The following is a 19,310-nucleotide window of genomic DNA, read 5'->3' on the forward strand; positions in this document are numbered from 1 at the left end:
TTTTTGTGTTTGCGTGGGGGAATCGTTTTTTTTTTTTTGTTTGGTTACTGCGTGCAGGCAGGCAATCATGAGAGGAAAAGTTTATTAGAGCCTCATGCACGGGGTCCTTGGCATCACGTGGAGCTGCGCGTCTATTACGCGCGGGTGCAGGAGAAGCAGGAGAAGCAGGAGAAGCAGGACGGGCAGCGTCTTTGTCAATGCGGGTTCAGGCGGTGCAGGGAGAGCGAGAGAGAGGCCTGTGGCATTGAAGGGCATTGAAGGGACGCGGTCCGTTGCGAGCGTGTGGCGGTGTGGCGGTGTGTGTGCTCTAGTCATGGATTCTCACTCGCCCCACTCTCCGGTGAGCCACGGTCCTGTCCGATCCATTGGCGCGGCGGGAGCATCGGAGACAGGCAGAAGAGCTCCGTTGGCGGGCTGCAGGCCTCATGTGGGACTTTCCACGCGCGTTGCGGGATATACATGTCGTCTACAAGCGCAATGCGGCCTCCCGCAGCAACCTTAAACACGGACAATCACACGGATACACGTTGGTTACCGCTCTACGTACTTCCCGGATGAAAGATAACCACGCCTTGACGCACTTGAAGAACTGGATGCAAGGGCCCAAGCCACGATACTCGCCATCATGTAAAACTCACCACCACCGCCTGTGACTACATTTAGCACAGTAGTACATGTAGTCAGAAACCGTATTATCTATCAGAGGGGAAATGAGAGCAACCACAGCTCCCCAACCCACAAACAAAAGCTAATAATAGCAGAACAGGCCTCCCAGCCCTGTGTGTAGCGGGCAGAATCGCCGTGACACTATATTGGCTATCTCCCGATTCACTTCTCCCCCCAATAGACGACGGGTCCGGATACTTTCCTTCTATCGCATCATCACATAGCCCCGCTCTCTCCCCCCCTGCGAGCAGCAAGCTACTCAGGGTACGAGCCTATGTACCCGCCCTCCTTAGCCCATGATCATCCTCCCACAAGTAATTTACCCAACCCCGCCAATCTGCTACATATCAACCTAGGCTCGTCCCCACCCCCTCTACTTCCATCTTGCTGCTAAGTAGGGGATGGGTACGAGACTAATATCAACCCATTATATCATCTCACCGCTCTCTCTCTCCCCCCCCCCCCCAATAAGTAACCACGTGCTCAAGTGAGATGACCATAGACCCCTACTCTACTCTACTCCCTGCCATACCAATACGAGTATACCCACTACTGCATTAGTGTACGTATGTACAGCTACAGCTACACGTAATCTAGAGACTAAGCACCATATTTCCACCAATAGCTATACATCCAGTACAGGAAATATCTTAAATCCGGCCGCCAACCTCGAGTTATCCCAAGCCATGATGTAGTATATATCGACAGACCACACGAACGTAAAGATTGATGTCTATCTCTAGGGGGCACATGTAGGTATGTACAACATGACAGGGCAGATAGAGTGACTCCTCTGGGAGTAATTAAATCACTCCGCATAACCCGTTTGCTGCGTACGCACTACTACTCTTCCTTCTATCTTAGGCATGACATGTCACCAAAAAGAGAAAGAAAAAAAAAAAAAAAAAAAAAAAAAAAGGCTTTTGTCAAACACTTTTGGATGTTGGCCCGAACTACCACGGAGAGTACGTATACTGGATGCCTTTGTCATGTAGTCATTACAGCGCAGACTAGAATATTCGGGTTGTTCCAGAACGGAATGCCATCTCTACGGGCCAGGTGTGGAAACGCATCAATCAATTCCACACAACGAAAACGCAGGAAAAAAAGGCATAAATGATGCATTAACACCGGGTGTTGCCGGGAAAATGTCTTTACATTGAGATACACTTTTTCCTGATGCCTTTCCCGCGCTATTTGGCATACTACTGCAAGGGCTAGATAGCCGTTGGATATTAGATACTTGTTTATAAGAAATTACGGTGTAGCTAGGTGACAAGAAACAAGGTTGATATATGAGAATACCTCCTAGAGTGCATACATGATTACATGCAGATCCCATTGCTATTAGCGCGCTCCCTGGACCATGCATGCTTATAAAGCAATCTTTGGATGCTCTACTCCAAGGGGGGTGCTGTCGAGGCGCGTGTTGATGTTGGACTTTCGGGCCTAGGAGTGAAATCTCCGGGCTGAGGAGGCTTTTTTTTTTATATTGGAGTTTATATACTGCATGGAGTTTTGTATCACGGATTTCATGTTTGCCAAGGACCATCTTCCGTGGTTACTTGAGAAGGGTCTAGAATACTTTCTTGGCACCTTTTTTTTTTTTTTGGGTACATGTATATATAGGTCTATATTATTTTTTTCCATATATATCCCGTTGCAATAATCAAGTAAAACGTCATAGTATTCCGCCGAAAAACATCAGTGCGCAAGTCCACAGATGCGAGTGATATTCTGTGATGTGAATCTATTTCCAAGTACTGGGTTCAAAAGACCAGTTCACACGAATATGTTTGCTAGCTTGTTCTATACAAAATTTTTAGCAACTAGGAAATTTTGGGCTGGCTTTCTTATCATGAAGGATGGATTTTAAGTACCCTTTGCCTAAATTTCATTACTGACAATTGTAACTCAAATGACGCTAACGCTCATGTTTTCCCTTGAGAAATTTATCCTGAAAATAACCCGAACACAAGAAGAACCCAACTGAAAGAACGTGACGGGAAGAAAAAGAAAGAAAGAAAAGAAAAAAAAAAAGAATGCCTCCTCACGCCCTCTTCATAACCACCCACCTACCCGCCCGCCCCCTTCGCCAAACGTGTGATAATAAAAAATTCAAAAAAGTCCTTCCCTCCAACAAACCAATCTTTCCTAATTCTTCATCAAGCCCCCAGCTGGTTTCCTCCAGAGTCCCTTAGTCGTCTCCTCAGCCCCCCTCTCCTTCTGGTTTTCAGGACTGATACTCAAGGCGCCATCCATAACGCCGCCTTCCCTCAGCTTGTTGATGGCCCTTATGGTATCGATGGCTGCGTGGAGGGTTCTTCTGGCATTGAAGTTCTTCCTCACAACCGGGAGCAAATCTGCCGCTTTTCCGAGGTGATCCTCACTTAGGAACGGGTGCTCCAGGGCCTTATGTGCTGTCATCCGGTCCTTTGGATCAACAGTGAGGCATTTGCGAATAAAATCACGGGCTGTTGCCATTGTTAATTATGGGGAAAAAAGGGGGGGTGATAGTGTGTGTATGGTATATACCTGTTTCTGAGACGTTTTCCCAATAGTCTTTTGGTTCAAACTTGTAATCTGCAGCAAGAATTGCCTGCATTTCTTCCACGTGAGAATCACGATCAAATGGAGTATACCCGCAGAGGAGAAAGTATGTGATAACCCCGATTGCCCATACATCACTAAACAAAGAGTTGTGTATGATCAGTATGCGTAGATCCACACTCACACGCAAAAGGAAAGAAAAGAAAAAATACGCCATTGATGGGGGAGTTTCAAGACGGGGCTATTAAAAAGGGGCAAGAACGTACACTGGCTTCCCGTGACCCGTCTTTTTGAAAATTTCGGGTGCCATATATCCTGGTGTTCCACAAGTGGTCGTGAGCACGTGAAACTGCTCCTCATCCATGATCCTCGAAAGACCAAAATCGGCAATCAATAGATCAGAGTTGTCTTCTGCAGTCCTGAAAAGAAGGTTTTCTGGCTTCAAATCCCTATGTACAATCCCATGGTCATGAAGGTAGGCAACAGCCGATAGAGTTGCACGGATGATGTCAGAAGCATCGGATTCATAATAAAACCCCTTTCGACAAATTCTGTCGAAGAGTTCTCCTCCTAGTGCAAGATCGGTCACGAGATATACTGTTATTGTTAAAAACAGATAAGATATCAGTATTTACCAGACTTGAACTTTTGGTCTTGAGATTTTAACACGGAATGGATTAAAGCGTTGGGCATAGTGACGACGCATAGGGTACCCTCTTGATTCTCCCTTGGGAAAAATAGAGTCAACGTTCACGTACAGTTGTTCATAGTTTCGAAGTAATCCACCAAAGTCAGAATATTCTGGTGGCCCATTGAGACCTTCTTTAAAACTGCAATTTCATTTCGTACCTAGGCTCATGGTTCAAAATCAGCTGCTGAGCATTTCTTGATTCTACTTCTCTCCATTTGGATATTTCTTTCTTTCTTTTTTTTTTACGGGATGTAACCTATTGTGTACCTGCTAGAATATTCCATGTACAGGTAAAACTTACCATGTGTTCCCTCCCTGCCATGAGCCTCTTGTTGATGACCTTGGATGCATAATATCGGCCCGTGTCGATATGTACGCACTCCTTGACAACACTGTAACTGCCAGCGCCTAGTGTCTTGCCCGTCTTATACCTGCACGGTAGAATCTGAGGCTTCGTTGTGCTGTGCGGTGGTGGCTGAGGGGCTTCGGAGATGGTAGTCATTATCGCGATAAGCTCGGTTGTGCGAGAGTTGTCGAGAGGAGATCCGTGTAACTGAGAATTATGAACTCTGTTGGGGGGGGGGGGGGCGTTGAGATTGAGATAGTGTAAACAGCGCGAACGGTGATTCCAGATTTCTGGAGCGCAGATGAAGTGGGAAAGGGGGGAGGGAGAGGGAGGGGATATTGCTTGTTATTCTTGAGGAGGACAAAGACGATGTCAGCACGCAGGGCTGGGGTAATAATAGGTATGTTGTAACTTGTATGTAGTAGCTCACTGGCAGGGCGCAGGGCAGGGAACGAGTAAGGGTGGGGCAACCAACCCGCTCCGGCTACGGCGATCGGCTCTTTTATTAATAGCCTCACATTATCACATTAAAGTACATCGTTACGCAGTGACAATTTCACATGGAACCAGAGAATAGTTGAATTTTTGACCTTTTACTGTAAGCTATGCTGAGATACCTCAAACCCCAGGGAAAATCCGCCATGTGAGCACAGAAAAGAATGAAGATAGGGAAAAAAAACAAATATCCCCACGAAGAAAAAAAAGACCCCACTAAGATTTAAGAAAGAAAAACCCCCTTTACACAGCTATCATATAACAATTCAAGATTTTCCTTACACGAACCACATGGCGTGTTTCAAACTATCGTGAAGGTTTCTGATATCTGGCACCTCAGTCGGGGGTAAATCCCTGGATCCAGAGGTCGATGTAGTCACAGTATGTGTGTCGTCAATATTCTGCTCATGCGCACGGGCACGAGTAGATGCCAAATGGGCATAGTAAGCAGCCGGCACTGTAGTTATGAAGGTTAGTATATATATATATTTAGATAAACTCGACAAAAGCTTACCTAGAGAGACAGCGTTTGTAGCACGACACCAAGTATAACAGGTATTGTAGATTAATGCTTGAAACCTATCCACAGGCATCTTGTTCTCATCATGAATAACATGGTAATGAACAGGACGTGCAGTGCCTTGGATCGCGTTATGGGCAGCCAGATCTAAAATTTATTAGTATACTTTTGAGGAGCCTCAGACAAGCGGAGAAACTTACAAAAATCATACTCAGTAGGATGAGTGATATCCCTTTCCACAATGGTTCCAGGCAAGCAATTGCCGTTCCTGTCCTGGTTGGCCCTATCGACCGGGAAAAACCGTGAATGGTGGCGTTTGCTGCAGATGGTTACAGTGATCTTGGGGTTGTAATTATTCTGCAACACATGGCATGCTTCTCGCATATCGTGCAATTCCTGTTCAATTATGTGGGCGTATTGACCCTCACTAACTCCATCCCGGAAATAAAAAATGCGTCCAGGGATTTTATTTGTGGCCGCCTTGAAAGCCCGAAGTAGAGTGCATACGAATTTCATCATATTTTTTGAGGTAATCACCTCAACCCGAACCCCGTTGCTGTTAGCTATAGCGGCATAGCGCGTGGCTTGGACTGCAAGATTCGAGCTTAGTAATAATTCATTTAAAGATCATTTAACTGGAATCAACAGGGACTCACGATCAATTGAGCCGACCATTGAAGCAAAGGAAGGCTTGCCCGTTCCCGGGGCAGCATGGGAAACGTCGGCGCCAATCATAATAGATGCATCCTGACCGAACAAAGGATGATCTTCCTTCTGGATATAGATGGTACTACCACCCATCTTGGCATTGATCTTCATCGCAACATTAGAACAATATTGGGCTTTCATGGCCTGTACGTGATTTCTTTGGAGACCTGTTCAAATCAATGTCAGCTGTGGGCTAAGAAGTATTTTTTTGAAACCTTACACTGAGATACAACTCCGATATTGAGATCGCAATACGCCTTTATATCATTGTATGGCTGCGCCGCCTTGCCCATCAGGACAAAAAACAATATTTGCGGCTTGGCGTTGACTTTATTACCGGCCTTTTTATAAAGCTCGAAGATATTTGTACCCGGAGCCTTCTTGGGGTCCGCGTACATGATGGGGGGGTCTTTGGTTTCAATAATACCACCATGAGTGTTGTAGGTTGTGATAAACTGACGGAAAAACATCTTGATGGTATTCTCATCAATACCATAATTACCCGTAGGAGGACCAAAGACCATGATACCCCAACTCTTGACGGGGTTTGAGATCTTGGCAAACCTCTTGCCCTGAAAATTCCATTTCCCATCACTTGGCTGGATGTGTTGAGGGCCGTCTGACCCAACACCAAAGGAGAGTTTAGGCGTAGGCAGGATACGAGCTTTCGACTATTATTATCGGTTAGTATAAATGAAGGCACCTACGAGACGCAGAATAAACGTACCTGGATCATTCTAGTAGAAATTTCCATCCCATACTGTATAAGGAGAGGATCCTTTTTCCAGTCCAACTTCGCTACATTTTGAGCGATTTGTCCAGCCCGAATTGAAGGCCGCTGGACAGTGAACTTAATCATGTCCGATGTTTGACGATCGTCGAGTTTGAATGGATAACGTTGCCCCTTTGCCTTTGTCAGTACTAACTTTCTAAATAAATTCGGTATGGGGGAAAGGTATACCTCTACAATGAAACACAGCTCCATCGGAAAAACCTCGCCCTTCCTAGTTTTTATAAGAGGGAGTTTGGGATACCTTAAGCGCATGTTGTATTGCTTCTCAAAGTACTCCTTTATACTAATTTCGGTGGATGAAAACCCGCCCTCATTGTTTGGACGCCTAAGTTCGAATTTGTAATTGAGGGCACTGTCTTCGAAACCATCGATTATATAGGTCCTTCTGGTGTCCTGATCTCGGGAACGGTGCTTGCAGAAAAAGGCAATACGTTTCAGGCGTTTGAGGTCACGAAAAATAGGCCCCCTAGGACCTTGCTGAGTAAACTTGTTTGCCAAATCGTCTGCGCTCGCTGTAATATTCATGTCAGACAAAAATCTCACAAGAAATTAGTATGCGATAATCTTACATATACGTAAAAAGCGGAGAGCTGTATCTAAGACGCATCCTTGGGACCAGAAGACAGTCGTTGCTACATCAACGTTGACGGTCAAACGACCGCCCTGAGTAGCACGGACGGACTGAAAAATCCCCTTCCAGGCCTCAACCCCACGCTCCAACTCGCGCGCCCCAGACTGTTGGAAGAAGGAGCGTTTAATCGCGATAAAATTTTTTGCAGGTGTCTCACGAATGAGATGATCGAAAAAATTTATTCCCGCTAGGACATCATTATCCATCGCGTATGTACCACTTACAAAAGCATCAAGCATTTGGAGTGGAACCGTCCTAGCCAATGCAATGACGACTTTATGCTTATTTTCACGGGGGCTTCTGCGAGCTCTGGTATCGCCCTCATCCAAGTCAACGGTCAAAGTTAACCTTTGCCCAAATGGCAAAGGAATAATTGACCAAGCAAGTTTGTTTCCTGGAAGAAATCGTTAGTAAATCTTAAACGAAAAAATTGTAGAATGCCCCTCAAAAATAGTAAAATGGGCGAATTGGAGGGAAGCAGAATTGGGAGCGAAAAAAAGTTGGGAGATGAACTATGAGAAAGAACGTACCATCAAATAAGACAGTTGCTCTTGCCTGACCAAAAGCTGATTGAACGCCCTCGGAATACCAGACCTTTTTGATCAGGGCTCGCTTTTCATCCCCTTTGCCAATAGTAACCTAGATGGGGACAAAAAAGGTGATTAGAGAGTCCATGAAGGGAAGAAACAAGGAGAATCTCTTACATCATACTGGTGAATAGCCTTTGTGGGAAATTTTGTGACCTCATAAGAATTGAGGGAAATGTTGACCTGTTTACCTCTCGTACCGAAAGATGGTCTTTTCGGGAGAATCTACGATAGCACTGTTAGCACAAAACACATCGTGGTGATGACTAGAATGTAGAGAGTATGATGAGGCCTTAAAAGAAGATTCTATCTCTAGGTAAACGGGAAAGTGTAAAACTTACTAGACCTTCCGCCATAGTTTCGTTTTATCTGTTTAACAGATCGAATGTATGTGGTAGTTGTGGTGGTGGTGGTGGTGGTGGTGAAGAGGGAGATGGATGGATGATGATGGAGAGATGAAGGGATTGAAGAGAGGGATTGGAGAGAGGGGGGTTGGAGAGAGGGATTTGGGGGGGGGGGGGGGGAGGAGGGAAGTGGGGGGAGCGAGGGAGGGAGAGAGGGAGGGAGAGAGATAGAGAGGAGGGGGATGGAGAGTAGATCGGGTTTTGTAAAGATGACAGTGAATATCTGCCCTAGTGTTTGCTAGGGGATTTGTTAAGAAACTATTTCTAGGAAGTTTGACGCTACTGGAAAAGTTTCGAAGAGTGGTGGTTGGGAACGGGGATGACAGTGGAGATGGGGAAGAGGATTGGGTATTTATAGTGAAATTGAATGGAGGTAGCGGGCAGAGGAAGCGGACATAGAAAATACTACAATTGCCCGCTACAACATATGTGTACTACAATTCACTTGACAGACCAGAAGGGAGGCCTGAAGCACGGGCCCGAAGGCTTGGTCGGTTGATGTCTCGCTTGTGTCGCGAATCTGCAGCTTTACTCTTAAAGATTAGCAGCCGCGGGGTGGGGTGGGGAGACGCGTTGATCGCAACCATGCGGGGCTCATCCACGTTAAAGGTGACATCAAGTGCAGCAACTGTTAGATCAGGGGCGGATAACCCCGCTGTTCCCGGTGAAATTCTGCTTCAGGCATCCAGCCAAGACAATTGGATCAACACTCTCACACGTGCTCATCACGCGACGCGGTAATACTTTATTTATTGCCCGTGTAACTTTAAACAAACATGTATTCAGTCAGGCAACCAACGGGCAGAGCCAAATGGCAATTCCTTGTTAAGTTGTTTATCCATACTACATCTACACGTATGTCGGTAGTACTATGGTGCAAGTACGGGGGGCGAGCCTAGTATCCTTTCGTCTAGCGAAAAAATGCTGCCCACCCAATAAAAAGCAAACCTTTGTGTGTTTTACTAGCAGATCCTGTTATCTCTCTTATCAAAGAATAGATCTCTCATACAAATCTAATTTCTCTATTACAGGGCGGGCAGCACCGCCAGATTAAGGGATAGGACGTGTGTGATTTAACACCTTATTCAATTCATTTTCTTATTTGTATCAGTGTAGGTTTGTTCATCAATAAAACATGGCATTCGCGGTCGCGGTCGCTCAGGCCTGATTTTATGATCGTGGTACTGCACTAGCTAGCGCTACAGCCGTCACAGTAACTCAGCTGATCAACATGTTTGGACGTTAATCGCAATTGACCGTTTTGCCAAACAGGATTCCTAGATTCCGTCATGATAATATATCCAGCTAGAAACTTTCTCCCTTCATCAGTGTGGTAGCACTTGGCTGCCTGATTCGCCGATATCCTATGATACCAAATGCCAAGACACGAGTGATATATTGTGACTACAATCGACATGCATACATATACCGTATCGCTCAAAGAGCCGATAGGCCACCAACCATAATATACCGTAGATAAGAATATATATGGTGATTTTAAATCTTCGTAACGTCTCCCGCTCATGAGGTCGAGTAGCAAGTCATGACTTTTAATCTTAGAGCTAGAGCTAGAGGGTAGGAAGTCGTGACTTTTAATCAAACTTAGAGAGATAGAGGCTATAATAGGAAGGTAGCTCGTATATATATACTTTATACATGTGTGATTTCAAACGCCTCTTGCTATCGACTCCCTTCTTTCATTTGTCATCAATGAGTAGACTTTTCACTTTGTCATAACTACATATATATAACAGATTATATTGCTGACATTATCATGCATATGCATGGTCACTCCTTTGATATTATCCTCTGCCGGAAATATCACGCCTCCTGTGAGAAGTATTATATAGTGGTACTGGCTACAATCCAAGTATCCGAGCGTCTCTCTGTTTCCAACGGCCGCTGCCTATGAGTACATGTAGCGGCTGTTTTTGAATTGCAGCAGCTTTAAGGCGATACCGAGAATACTATACCTGTAGATATAGGTACATGATGATTATATATATGTACATATAGTTACACATATAGACTTCAAAGTGCTTAAGTATGACCAGTAGCGCCCACTCGAAGTTTTAATTGAATCTATGTCTGGAGTGACATATATGTGTTGCGACACGTTCTTTGAATCATGATTATTTGTCAGATCACCATAATTATAAATTCTAATAGCAGTGATATAAAGCTTAATTAAGACTAGTATCATCACCATTATCATCATTTATGGTACCGGTCATAATTTACGGTCATCATTAATTACGGTCATCGATCATTAATATTTACTTTGTTAATTATAATACCGTACCTGATTGCTCACAAGAGCTAGATTCTAAACGCAAACCATTCTGTTAAAACCCGTAGTTATTTGTAAGATACTGCGACTGATATGGGATTTAGAGGTTTCTAGGGCGCTAGTAGGGACTCCAACATCATATTGCAGTTAGATCTATAGACGTCGTGAAGATTGGAATTTAACTTTAAAAAGTGATATAGAGAACTATGTAGACGTTAGTTGGTAATTGAATACTGAGCTAATCATGAACTAAGTACATACTTCTCAAGTACTCAGTACCTAAGTGTGTACGTATATACATGTCTTCTGCCCCGGTCGATCGTCAGCGCCCCTATCCAATGGCCGTCATTGGCAAGTCTTTAAAAAATTGGTCAATGCCTCACAACATTTAACCAATAAGCGAAAGGTATAACATTTGGCCTGAAAAGAAATAATGACTACATAAAGTATCTCTGATTTTATAATATCAACAAATTAGGTGTAAGGTAATATACATGTAGCAATTGAGGTCTATCTATAATGTTGAACATGAACCTATTCGAGACGGACCTAAGAAATAGGAATAGGCTCGATTCTTCTCATTTCATGGCCATGAGCTGCTCTGAAAGCTCATAGGAACCTGATTTTGGAATTACTTTTGATGTGTTGGTATTGATTGTAAACAACCCGAGTACTAAATAAACCGAACTTTTGAGTTTCGCACCGCAGCGCCGTACCAACCGAAACAGGGCCAAAACACTCAAGAAACCTTAAATAGAAGAGTGTAAGAGATCATATACATTTAGACTCTTTCACTGGGTATGGTAAGCACGGGGGGATATGCTCAATCTCAAATATACTCTACGCCGGAGTGATAAATGATACGCGGAGGGCCGATCGACTACTTTTTTGGTTTCCATTGAAAATCTTGGAATTAACCACAAATCCTTATTATTGACCATAACCCCCGTGAAGGCGTCTACATTGCAGTCTCCAATTCTCTGAGGTAGTTGGACGGCCTATTCACCAGCAGACTTGTTTGTTGACCAATAGTATCTGGTGATGATCATGAGCTGTACAGCTGTACAACTGTACTAGTACTAGTGGGAAGGGAAATATATCCCGTCTATATAGGTAGCTACATGTATCCATGGATTGCACGTAGCAAGGCCCAGTTGTCTGATATGAAATTACGAGGCCGAGAACTATATGTATGTACATTTTTGGGACGGCCGGCTTGGGGCTCTTCAATTGATCGATTATCTCAGATCAATTACATGTATATTCCAATATTAGCATAAACTTAGCCACAAGTGACAAGTGTACTATCAGTGAAAGTAAGTTCGCAAGTCGAATCATTATCGCTGTATATATTCTATGATGCGGATACACTCATTTACTTATCTTAAATATAAAGCACATTTTAGAAAATTCAAAAAATAACCATGATGAAAAGAAGAAAAAAATAAGAACGCCAGCCCAATCCGTTCGCAGCCCTTTTATAACCTACAGCAAAAGGGTGAATATATATATACCTATAGCGCAAAACCCATACACAAACATAAATAGAGTGATGAAGATTAGTTTCTCTCGATAATATCTAATATCTCTAAAACCTGTAACGTCCAATACTTTTTTTTAATTATAAGCTAAGGAAAGTTGGATGGAGGCCCTGAATTACTTACCAATAATTCTGTCCTTCAGAGGTTGGCGTAAGACCGTTTAAATCAACAAATACTTCCATATCGCTGTTGTAGTAGTGGGGTATTAGTTGACCCGGAGTGTATGTAGTAGTGCCGGTAGCGGAACGTGTTGAGTTGTATTCACAAAGTGTTGAAGGCGACGGCGGAATTATATTGGTGCCGATTGTTTCATTTGGTATTTGTAATTCCTGACCGAGATGTTGATAGTAGGGGGGGTCATCAGCGGCATTAGGTCGACCTGTCAAGTTGTAATCGGTAGTTCCCGGTACTGTTAAAGGAGGTGTCATAGTAGAACTCATTACTTGGTGGTAATAACTCTCCGGTCCCCGTGGTCGTATATGATTTTGGCTCCATTGTGGTTGCTGAGATCTTGAATGTCCCTGATGTTGATGAGAAAACATATCCCAACAATCGCTCGTGGGTTCAGGTGAGCCAGTAGTAGAAGTCGCCAATTCCTCGTCGTCATGGCAATATCCGTGTTCCAGTCCATCATCTCCATCTTCAAGATCACTATCCGTAAGGGTTGTGTTGATCCCTATCTCCTTCAATATCTGATTGGCGAGCTTGCCGCTGGCCAGACCAGTTATAGCTTGGGTTTTTGGAAGAGGAAGATTCTTTCTGAGACGATTCAATTCAATCAATCCTCCTATGAGAACTTGACATTTGCTCTCCAATATCTCGACGTAGCTAATAATGTTATTGTGTCAACTTCGAGCCTTTTGTTCTCGGGGGAAGGAGAGGTGTAGGCATACCCGTCGGGATAAACTCTGCCCTTTGGCCGTTTACGTTCCGTAAAAGTGCAAACCTGGTCCGCCTGGTTGCATCGGCGGCATGGATTGCTACCATCGCACTGGAATAATCTCAAATTAGATCACGAGCACAAAATTTCATTGAGCAATATTAACAGACATACGGGATTCATACCTTGCTTTTCTTCAAGCGGCATCGATCACAAGCTTTGCCAACCCTTTTTCGATGGCTATTGCCGTTGCGGGGGGATCCGGATGTACCATCAAGTTGGTCAGGAGAATGTGGAGAATAATAACTGGGACTCCCTAAAGAACTCATCGTTATTGGGGTCTTACTATCTAGTGAGACGATGTAAAGATATGTGTGAGTAGCTAGGAGGGGGGGGGGGGGGGGGGGTGAAGATAGATTCACAAAAGTCGAAGGGAGGGATGTGAGGCAAAAGAAATCAAGAGAGAGGAGGCTCTGCTCTATATATTATGTTGATCTTGCTCTATAGCTAGCTGTACAGAGCCTCGGGTGAGCTGAGGCTTGGGTTTATATTATATACATGTTCGACCATAAAGCCTATATATTCACTCCCAAGGGATGTCATCCAGTGGCACAAGCAACTGGCTGTTTACATGTAGTTCTATCGCATTGTCATTCGGACTTTAGCACGCAGTAGGAAACGGCTCGGATTGCAAAGTAATCGCTACAGCAAAAGAAATATGCTCGAAGATGGACCTCAGAATGCACCTAGAACAAACCCCTGCTCAAACCCAATCTCTCATTGTATTCTAAATATGATCATGACATCCTTCGATCCCCTCATTTCTCTTGATTGGGGCTGGTTATTGGTAATTTATCACGAAGAGCATTGCTTGTGGAGACAAAACTAACGCCAACATTGCATTATTGACCTTCCTAATAGGATCAATTCAAAGCTTGTCCCAAATAACAGCCAGAAAATAAAGCGACCCTCTTTGAGTTGAGTGTTCTCCATACTCAGACTTCAGCCATGCATGCCCAAAATGGGTTAGTCCGAGTACTAAGGCAAGGCTTTCCGTATTCCAGAAGACAGATCTTAACTCAAATTCCGTCTGTTATGGCTTCATCGAGAGAACCGCGGGATTTCCATCAAAGAGGTGTTGAGGCTGTCTTATTTCCATGTGGTATAGTTCGCAACATCGGCCAATCCTAAACGACTTACCAAGAAGCAAATCCGGCTTACGCGGTGCATACACCATAGATTGTGTGTGCTTACTTGCTTCAATACCCCCCTGCTGTAAGCGCAGACCCCACTACTAGCGTCCAATGCAAGAAGGAGTACTGCACACACAGCAATAGCTTGAAACATGGGAGGGAGGATCGAGAAAAAGGTTTCTCGGAATTCATATAACCAATCGGGTGTAACATATGTATGCTACTACTTACTGCACAAGAATAGTACTCTACCCGCTTGTAGGGGAGGGCCAGCCTAATTTCGCAATCGATGCTAAGCCCCTCAAACAAATATATCTCTACTCGTTGATCATGATGACACACACTACCAGTGAAGGAGGAAAACCCGCGTACATAATTAGTAAACTAAGACTACGAGTGGCCGACTACATGTAAGCATGCAGTTAGAACACAATGTCATAGAGTTGTCTTTACATACTCACTATTGGCATTGGGAGCTATACAAGCCAAGACGTACATACATTTATCTTTTATTCCTCCTTAACATCCGTGTAAATGTAGGTACACGGTATTTTACTTTACAGCCATGATGAAGTGCCGTAGAGGCGTAGAGTTTCTAGGTACCGTAGCTCAGTAAGGGTACTGCACCGGTTGCCACTGTTGCTTGTCACCCCACATCAACGCTAGACCATCTCGCTCCTTCCCTTCCCTTCCCCGCCCACTTTCCAGTTACACCCCTCCCGCTCAATCATCTCTTCGTTCCATCTGATACTTGGAAAGAAAAAGTGTCTAGAGAAGTGTGGAAGGGTACACAGAAGAAATATAGACAACTGAGAGAAGGCCTGCAATATACCGATTGAGACGAACAGAGAGGTAGCTTTGAAAACACTCCAAAAGAGGGGAAGTTACATTAATTGCCCACGTATCGGTCTCAAAGCTCACATCGCCGTTGGCCACTAAGCTTCTCTCCCACCAAAGAAGGGATCAGTATCTTCGCCTCTGCAACCCATAGTTCCACTCTTCTCCAGCAATAAGCTATTTTTCAACGGCCGATTCGAATAATTTGAAAGTAATGTCTGATCTACCACCGTATTCACCGCCCACGAGCAGTCTCAACACACGAGCAAGTATCGGAAGTCTTCGCGGTGCTCCTCACCCACCGTCCCCGAGATCTCCGTCTCGTCATCCTTCAGTCTCACAGCACTCGATGGCCGACATCCTATCTAGTCCTCCCCAACCGAAACAAGAAGGTGGGGCAATCTTGCGGGATTGGAGGAGTGTAAAGGTCGGAGAATTACTCAGCCAGAAGGAGCTCCGTTTTGTTGATCTTGAGACTCCCGTTGAATCTGCATGTCAGGTATGTCCTTATTTCCTCAATCCCTTTTGGTGTTACTCGTATCCGGGGGGAGGTCGGGACGGCCCATATATAAACCTTCACCGACGGGCTACTTCCGGTTGGGTAGTCTTCGAGAAGAAATTATGCTTCTTCTATGCAGGAACTCCATTTCTAACTGCTGGCATGAGGCTACTTTAAGATGCTTATCGACTATGAACTTTCATCTATCCCAATACGCTCATCTCCTACTGAGCAGTCTGTCTGTGGAACCTTTGATTACAGCGATCTATGCGCCTTTCTTCTCCTAATTATGGGTCTCTACCAACCCGAAGAAGACGAGGACATGTCCTCATTCGAAGAACTGGCAAAAAAAGCTCGCGCGGGATCAGCTATCCCCGTCAAGCTCGTCAAAGATCTTGGGAAAAAAGACCCGTTCATCACAGTATCCGAGACGGAAGGGCTTTCTAAAGTGGTGGAAATATTTGGAAGTGGAGTTCATCGAATAGCTGTAGTTCGCGAGGGGACTGACCAGGTCATCGGAATGCTTAGCCAGTTACGCCTTGTCTCATTCTTTTGGGAGCATGGACGAAGTTTTCCAGAAATTGATCAACTCTACCCCCGGAGTCTTCGTGAGCTCAATATGGGTTCTGCCGATGTCATCTCCATAAAGTAAGATATCTCCCTGAAAGCGCAAATAGCTCCTTGCTGGGGCTTTCACGTGATGCAGTGATGCAGTAGACCGGGTTGCCCAGTAGAGTACCAAATTTTTTGGTATCCAGTGCGTTGGAAGGTACCCAGACATCCGTTAAGCAAGGACCATTTTGTGTTTGCTTGATAAATGGAGAATTAGGGGCACATATCTGGAGTTACTGCGGCTATACCGGTCTATGCATCCTGCGGGCCACATTTAGGCGATGATATACTGACGTATTATAGTGGAGACAAAAGAGTCCTTGATGCACTGGAACTAATGAATTCCGAGGGAATCTCGTCATTAGCTGTTATCGACAACCAGCACAATGTTATTGGAAATATTTCCACCTTGGATGTTAAGGTACGTTAAACAACGCTCATGACAGACATTTCCTATCTCAAAGCAAAGTACTGACATTTCAATATAGTATTTAACTAGGTCCAGTTCCATGCCCTTGCTAAAATCTTCATGTCTTCATTTCATTTCGGTCATCTTGACAGACAGGGGTTTGAACGATGGCAAAGATTCATATCCAGTTTTCCACGTGAATTCACAGTCATCCCTTGCCCATACTATCGCCAAACTCGTGGCTACACAGGCGCATAGGTATATTATTTTATTAGATGCTTAACCTTCTTTTTGTGTTCATTACTTACGATATGTATCTTCACAGGATGTGGGTGGTCGATTCTCCTAGCCCTGCATCAACGGCTCCGCCAACCCCTACAATCTCTCATGCTGTTGCCGTCCCTCCGCCATCTTTGATGAGCCCTAATCTTCCATCTTCATCGTTTCCATTATCTGGACCGTCAACGATCAACGCTGGCTCGGTCCCTGGAGCACATCTTAGTGGGCGTCTTATTGGTGTGGTATCACTCACGGATATTCTCAACCTATTTGCAAGAAGCTCGGGATTAACCCCGGTTGATCCGAACGAAGCAAGAAGACAGAGACGTAGAAGCTCATCAAGCTCTATGAGGGCATCCTTTGACCAGAGCAGCAGAAGTTCTATTGATTTGCGTGAGCTACGCGAGCAAGCAAGCAGGTCTTCATTTGAGATTCGTAGATGAAACTAGCCGCGGCGTGGGACAAAGGAACTGTGGGCATTGTTTCGTCCAACCTCTCCTTACTTTTCTCTATTCCTTCGGGAAAGTTACTAAGTATTTTGTATCATAAGTAGAGTAGGCCAGTTCCCCTTGTTTTAAGCCCGGTGGTGTAGTTGAAATTATTTCTTAGGGAGGAGATCATTTGGTGTGTTGTGAAATTGAATGATGGGGTTTTTTTTATCAAGTGGCTGGCCAGGCTTTGCTGAAATTTACCATCAATGAGAAGCGCATACCTTTATTCTTTATGCGAGTTTGAGATATCTGCGAGCGTATCATACATACGCTATGCCTCGGCCTCATCCACTACTACTAACAGTAGCCTATTAGCTCACATGGTGGCGGCTAAAGCCTATATGTAGTAAGTAGGTACATGTATGTACATTTAGCTACGGCACGAGTCCTCAAATACATAGTGTAAACATGTCGGTCTTATGTCATCTAATGTACGAAGGAAATAATTATTCAGGAACCAAGGGCTTGCTACTGGCCGTGTTCTTGCACATACAGAAAGAGCCTAATTGATGGTGCCACTAGAGTAGTGCAACGCAAATAATTTGCTTAGCGGCCGCGACCCTTGTCACTAGAATCGCGACGTCCAACGTCCCTTCCCGCAAAAACTACACCTCGTCCCATCACGAGAAATCCAGCCATGATTGTCAGGAATTCACTATTACGGGAAAGTCAGTATTCACCCCACTTGGGAGATGTAGAAGAAGTGGGTACCAGGCCAGGTCACTGACGAAGAGGAGCGGATACAGGCCGACTGGCATTTCAATCGGTTTCGAATACCTCGAGGATAGGGTGGGGCAGGAGTCTGGCCACTCTGGGGCAGAACAACCAATCTCATGGAGCCCAAGCAGTCCAGAAGAACCCGGAGCAGGCTTTTACTACTGCCGAAGCATATATCAATTCTAGGAATTTCAGTATGATTTTTCCACTCCTCGTTACCGGATCGGCTTCGCGCATTGAAGCTTCTTGAAACTCTTTTTTTTGAGGGAGATCACTAATCTCGGTACAGAAAACACTACCGGAAGATTGGGAACTAAAGTGTCTCCTCATTACCAACCCCATGTGCTTGTCAACCACCCACCCAGTCCCAAAGATATAACCCTCGAGCTCCTTCTCGCATCTGGTGCTCATCTCGGCCATCTCACCTCTCTTTGGAACCCCGGGAACGCACGCTACATCTACGGTGTTCGTGATGGAATTCACATCATCTCACTTGAGATTATCGCTGCACACCTTCGTCGTGCGGCCAAGATTGTCGAGGGTGTAGCCCGTAAGGGTGGTGTTATTCTCTTTCTTGGTACCCGTGAAGGTCAAGCCCGCTGTGTAGTCCAGGCTGCAAAATTGGCTGGCGGATACCACGTTTTCGACTGGTGGGTTCCAGGAACAATCACGAATTCTCAGAAAATTCTCGAATGGGGAACCGTTGTAGAGAAGGACATGAGAGATCGTGTAGTGTCAGAGAAGCCAATTGAGGGAGCAAACCCTATTACTCCAGATCTGGTTGTTTGCTTTTCGCCCCTAGAAAATAAGGTAACCTTACATGAGTGCGCGTTGGCCGGAGTGCCCACCATTGCGATCATTGACACCGACGTTGATCCTACGAGGGTTACTTACCCTATTCCGTGTAATGATGACAGGTTTGTTTTTACCATCTATGTTAGTCTTATTTTTGCTAATTCCCCTTAAAGCTTGAGAGCTGTACAACTCGTTGCTGGAATTCTCGGTAGAGCAGGAGAAGCCGGACGAAACGCAAGGATCAGGGATGCGGAAATGCAGACTTCAAATTAAATCTTTACATGTAATAAGGCTACAGACAGAAAAGATAGAATGATAAATGTAAATATTTGTTTTGACCTTATGTACAACTGTATATCTATAGAGACTGAACCTT

The 19,310-nt window shown here is 44.7% G+C and overlaps 5 protein-coding genes across 5 annotated transcripts; 2 read left to right on the forward strand and 3 right to left on the reverse strand.

Annotated features, from left to right (window-relative positions):
• Positions 1–2,820: 2,820 nt before the first annotated feature.
• On the reverse strand, positions 2,821–4,409 carry H6S33_012967 (uncharacterized protein; the record flags this gene model as incomplete). Its single annotated transcript, XM_044844324.1, has 5 exons — positions 2,821–3,140; positions 3,202–3,353; positions 3,483–3,813; positions 3,975–4,065; positions 4,209–4,409. 5 exons carry the CDS (start codon positions 4,407–4,409, stop codon positions 2,821–2,823), a joined length of 1,095 nt encoding a protein of 364 aa, XP_044694676.1.
• Positions 4,410–5,026: 617 nt separating this feature from the next.
• Positions 5,027–8,343, reverse strand: H6S33_012968 (uncharacterized protein; the record flags this gene model as incomplete). Its single annotated transcript, XM_044844325.1, has 11 exons — positions 5,027–5,205; positions 5,263–5,415; positions 5,469–5,858; positions 5,925–6,143; positions 6,197–6,647; positions 6,704–6,880; positions 6,938–7,281; positions 7,345–7,794; positions 7,931–8,039; positions 8,105–8,212; positions 8,329–8,343. 11 exons carry the CDS (start codon positions 8,341–8,343, stop codon positions 5,027–5,029), a joined length of 2,595 nt encoding a protein of 864 aa, XP_044694677.1.
• Positions 8,344–12,341: 3,998 nt separating this feature from the next.
• Positions 12,342–13,431, reverse strand: H6S33_012969 (uncharacterized protein; the record flags this gene model as incomplete). The annotated part of the gene is made up of 3 exons (XM_044844327.1): positions 12,342–13,050; positions 13,116–13,213; positions 13,288–13,431. 3 exons carry the CDS (start codon positions 13,429–13,431, stop codon positions 12,342–12,344), a joined length of 951 nt encoding a protein of 316 aa, XP_044694678.1.
• Positions 13,432–15,346: 1,915 nt separating this feature from the next.
• Positions 15,347–17,374, forward strand: H6S33_012970 (uncharacterized protein; the record flags this gene model as incomplete). Its single annotated transcript, XM_044844328.1, has 5 exons — positions 15,347–15,631; positions 15,810–16,279; positions 16,547–16,664; positions 16,732–16,910; positions 16,978–17,374. 5 exons carry the CDS (start codon positions 15,347–15,349, stop codon positions 17,372–17,374), a joined length of 1,449 nt encoding a protein of 482 aa, XP_044694679.1.
• Positions 17,375–18,059: 685 nt separating this feature from the next.
• On the forward strand, positions 18,060–19,207 carry H6S33_012971 (uncharacterized protein; the record flags this gene model as incomplete). The annotated part of the gene is made up of 4 exons (XM_044844329.1): positions 18,060–18,090; positions 18,169–18,333; positions 18,429–19,056; positions 19,108–19,207. 4 exons carry the CDS (start codon positions 18,060–18,062, stop codon positions 19,205–19,207), a joined length of 924 nt encoding a protein of 307 aa, XP_044694680.1.
• Positions 19,208–19,310: the final 103 nt, after the last annotated feature.

The sequence above is a fragment of the Morchella sextelata genome, assembly GCF_020137385.1.
Source record: "Morchella sextelata strain SCLS chromosome Unknown scls_9, whole genome shotgun sequence".
Taxonomy (NCBI): domain Eukaryota; kingdom Fungi; phylum Ascomycota; class Pezizomycetes; order Pezizales; family Morchellaceae; genus Morchella; species Morchella sextelata.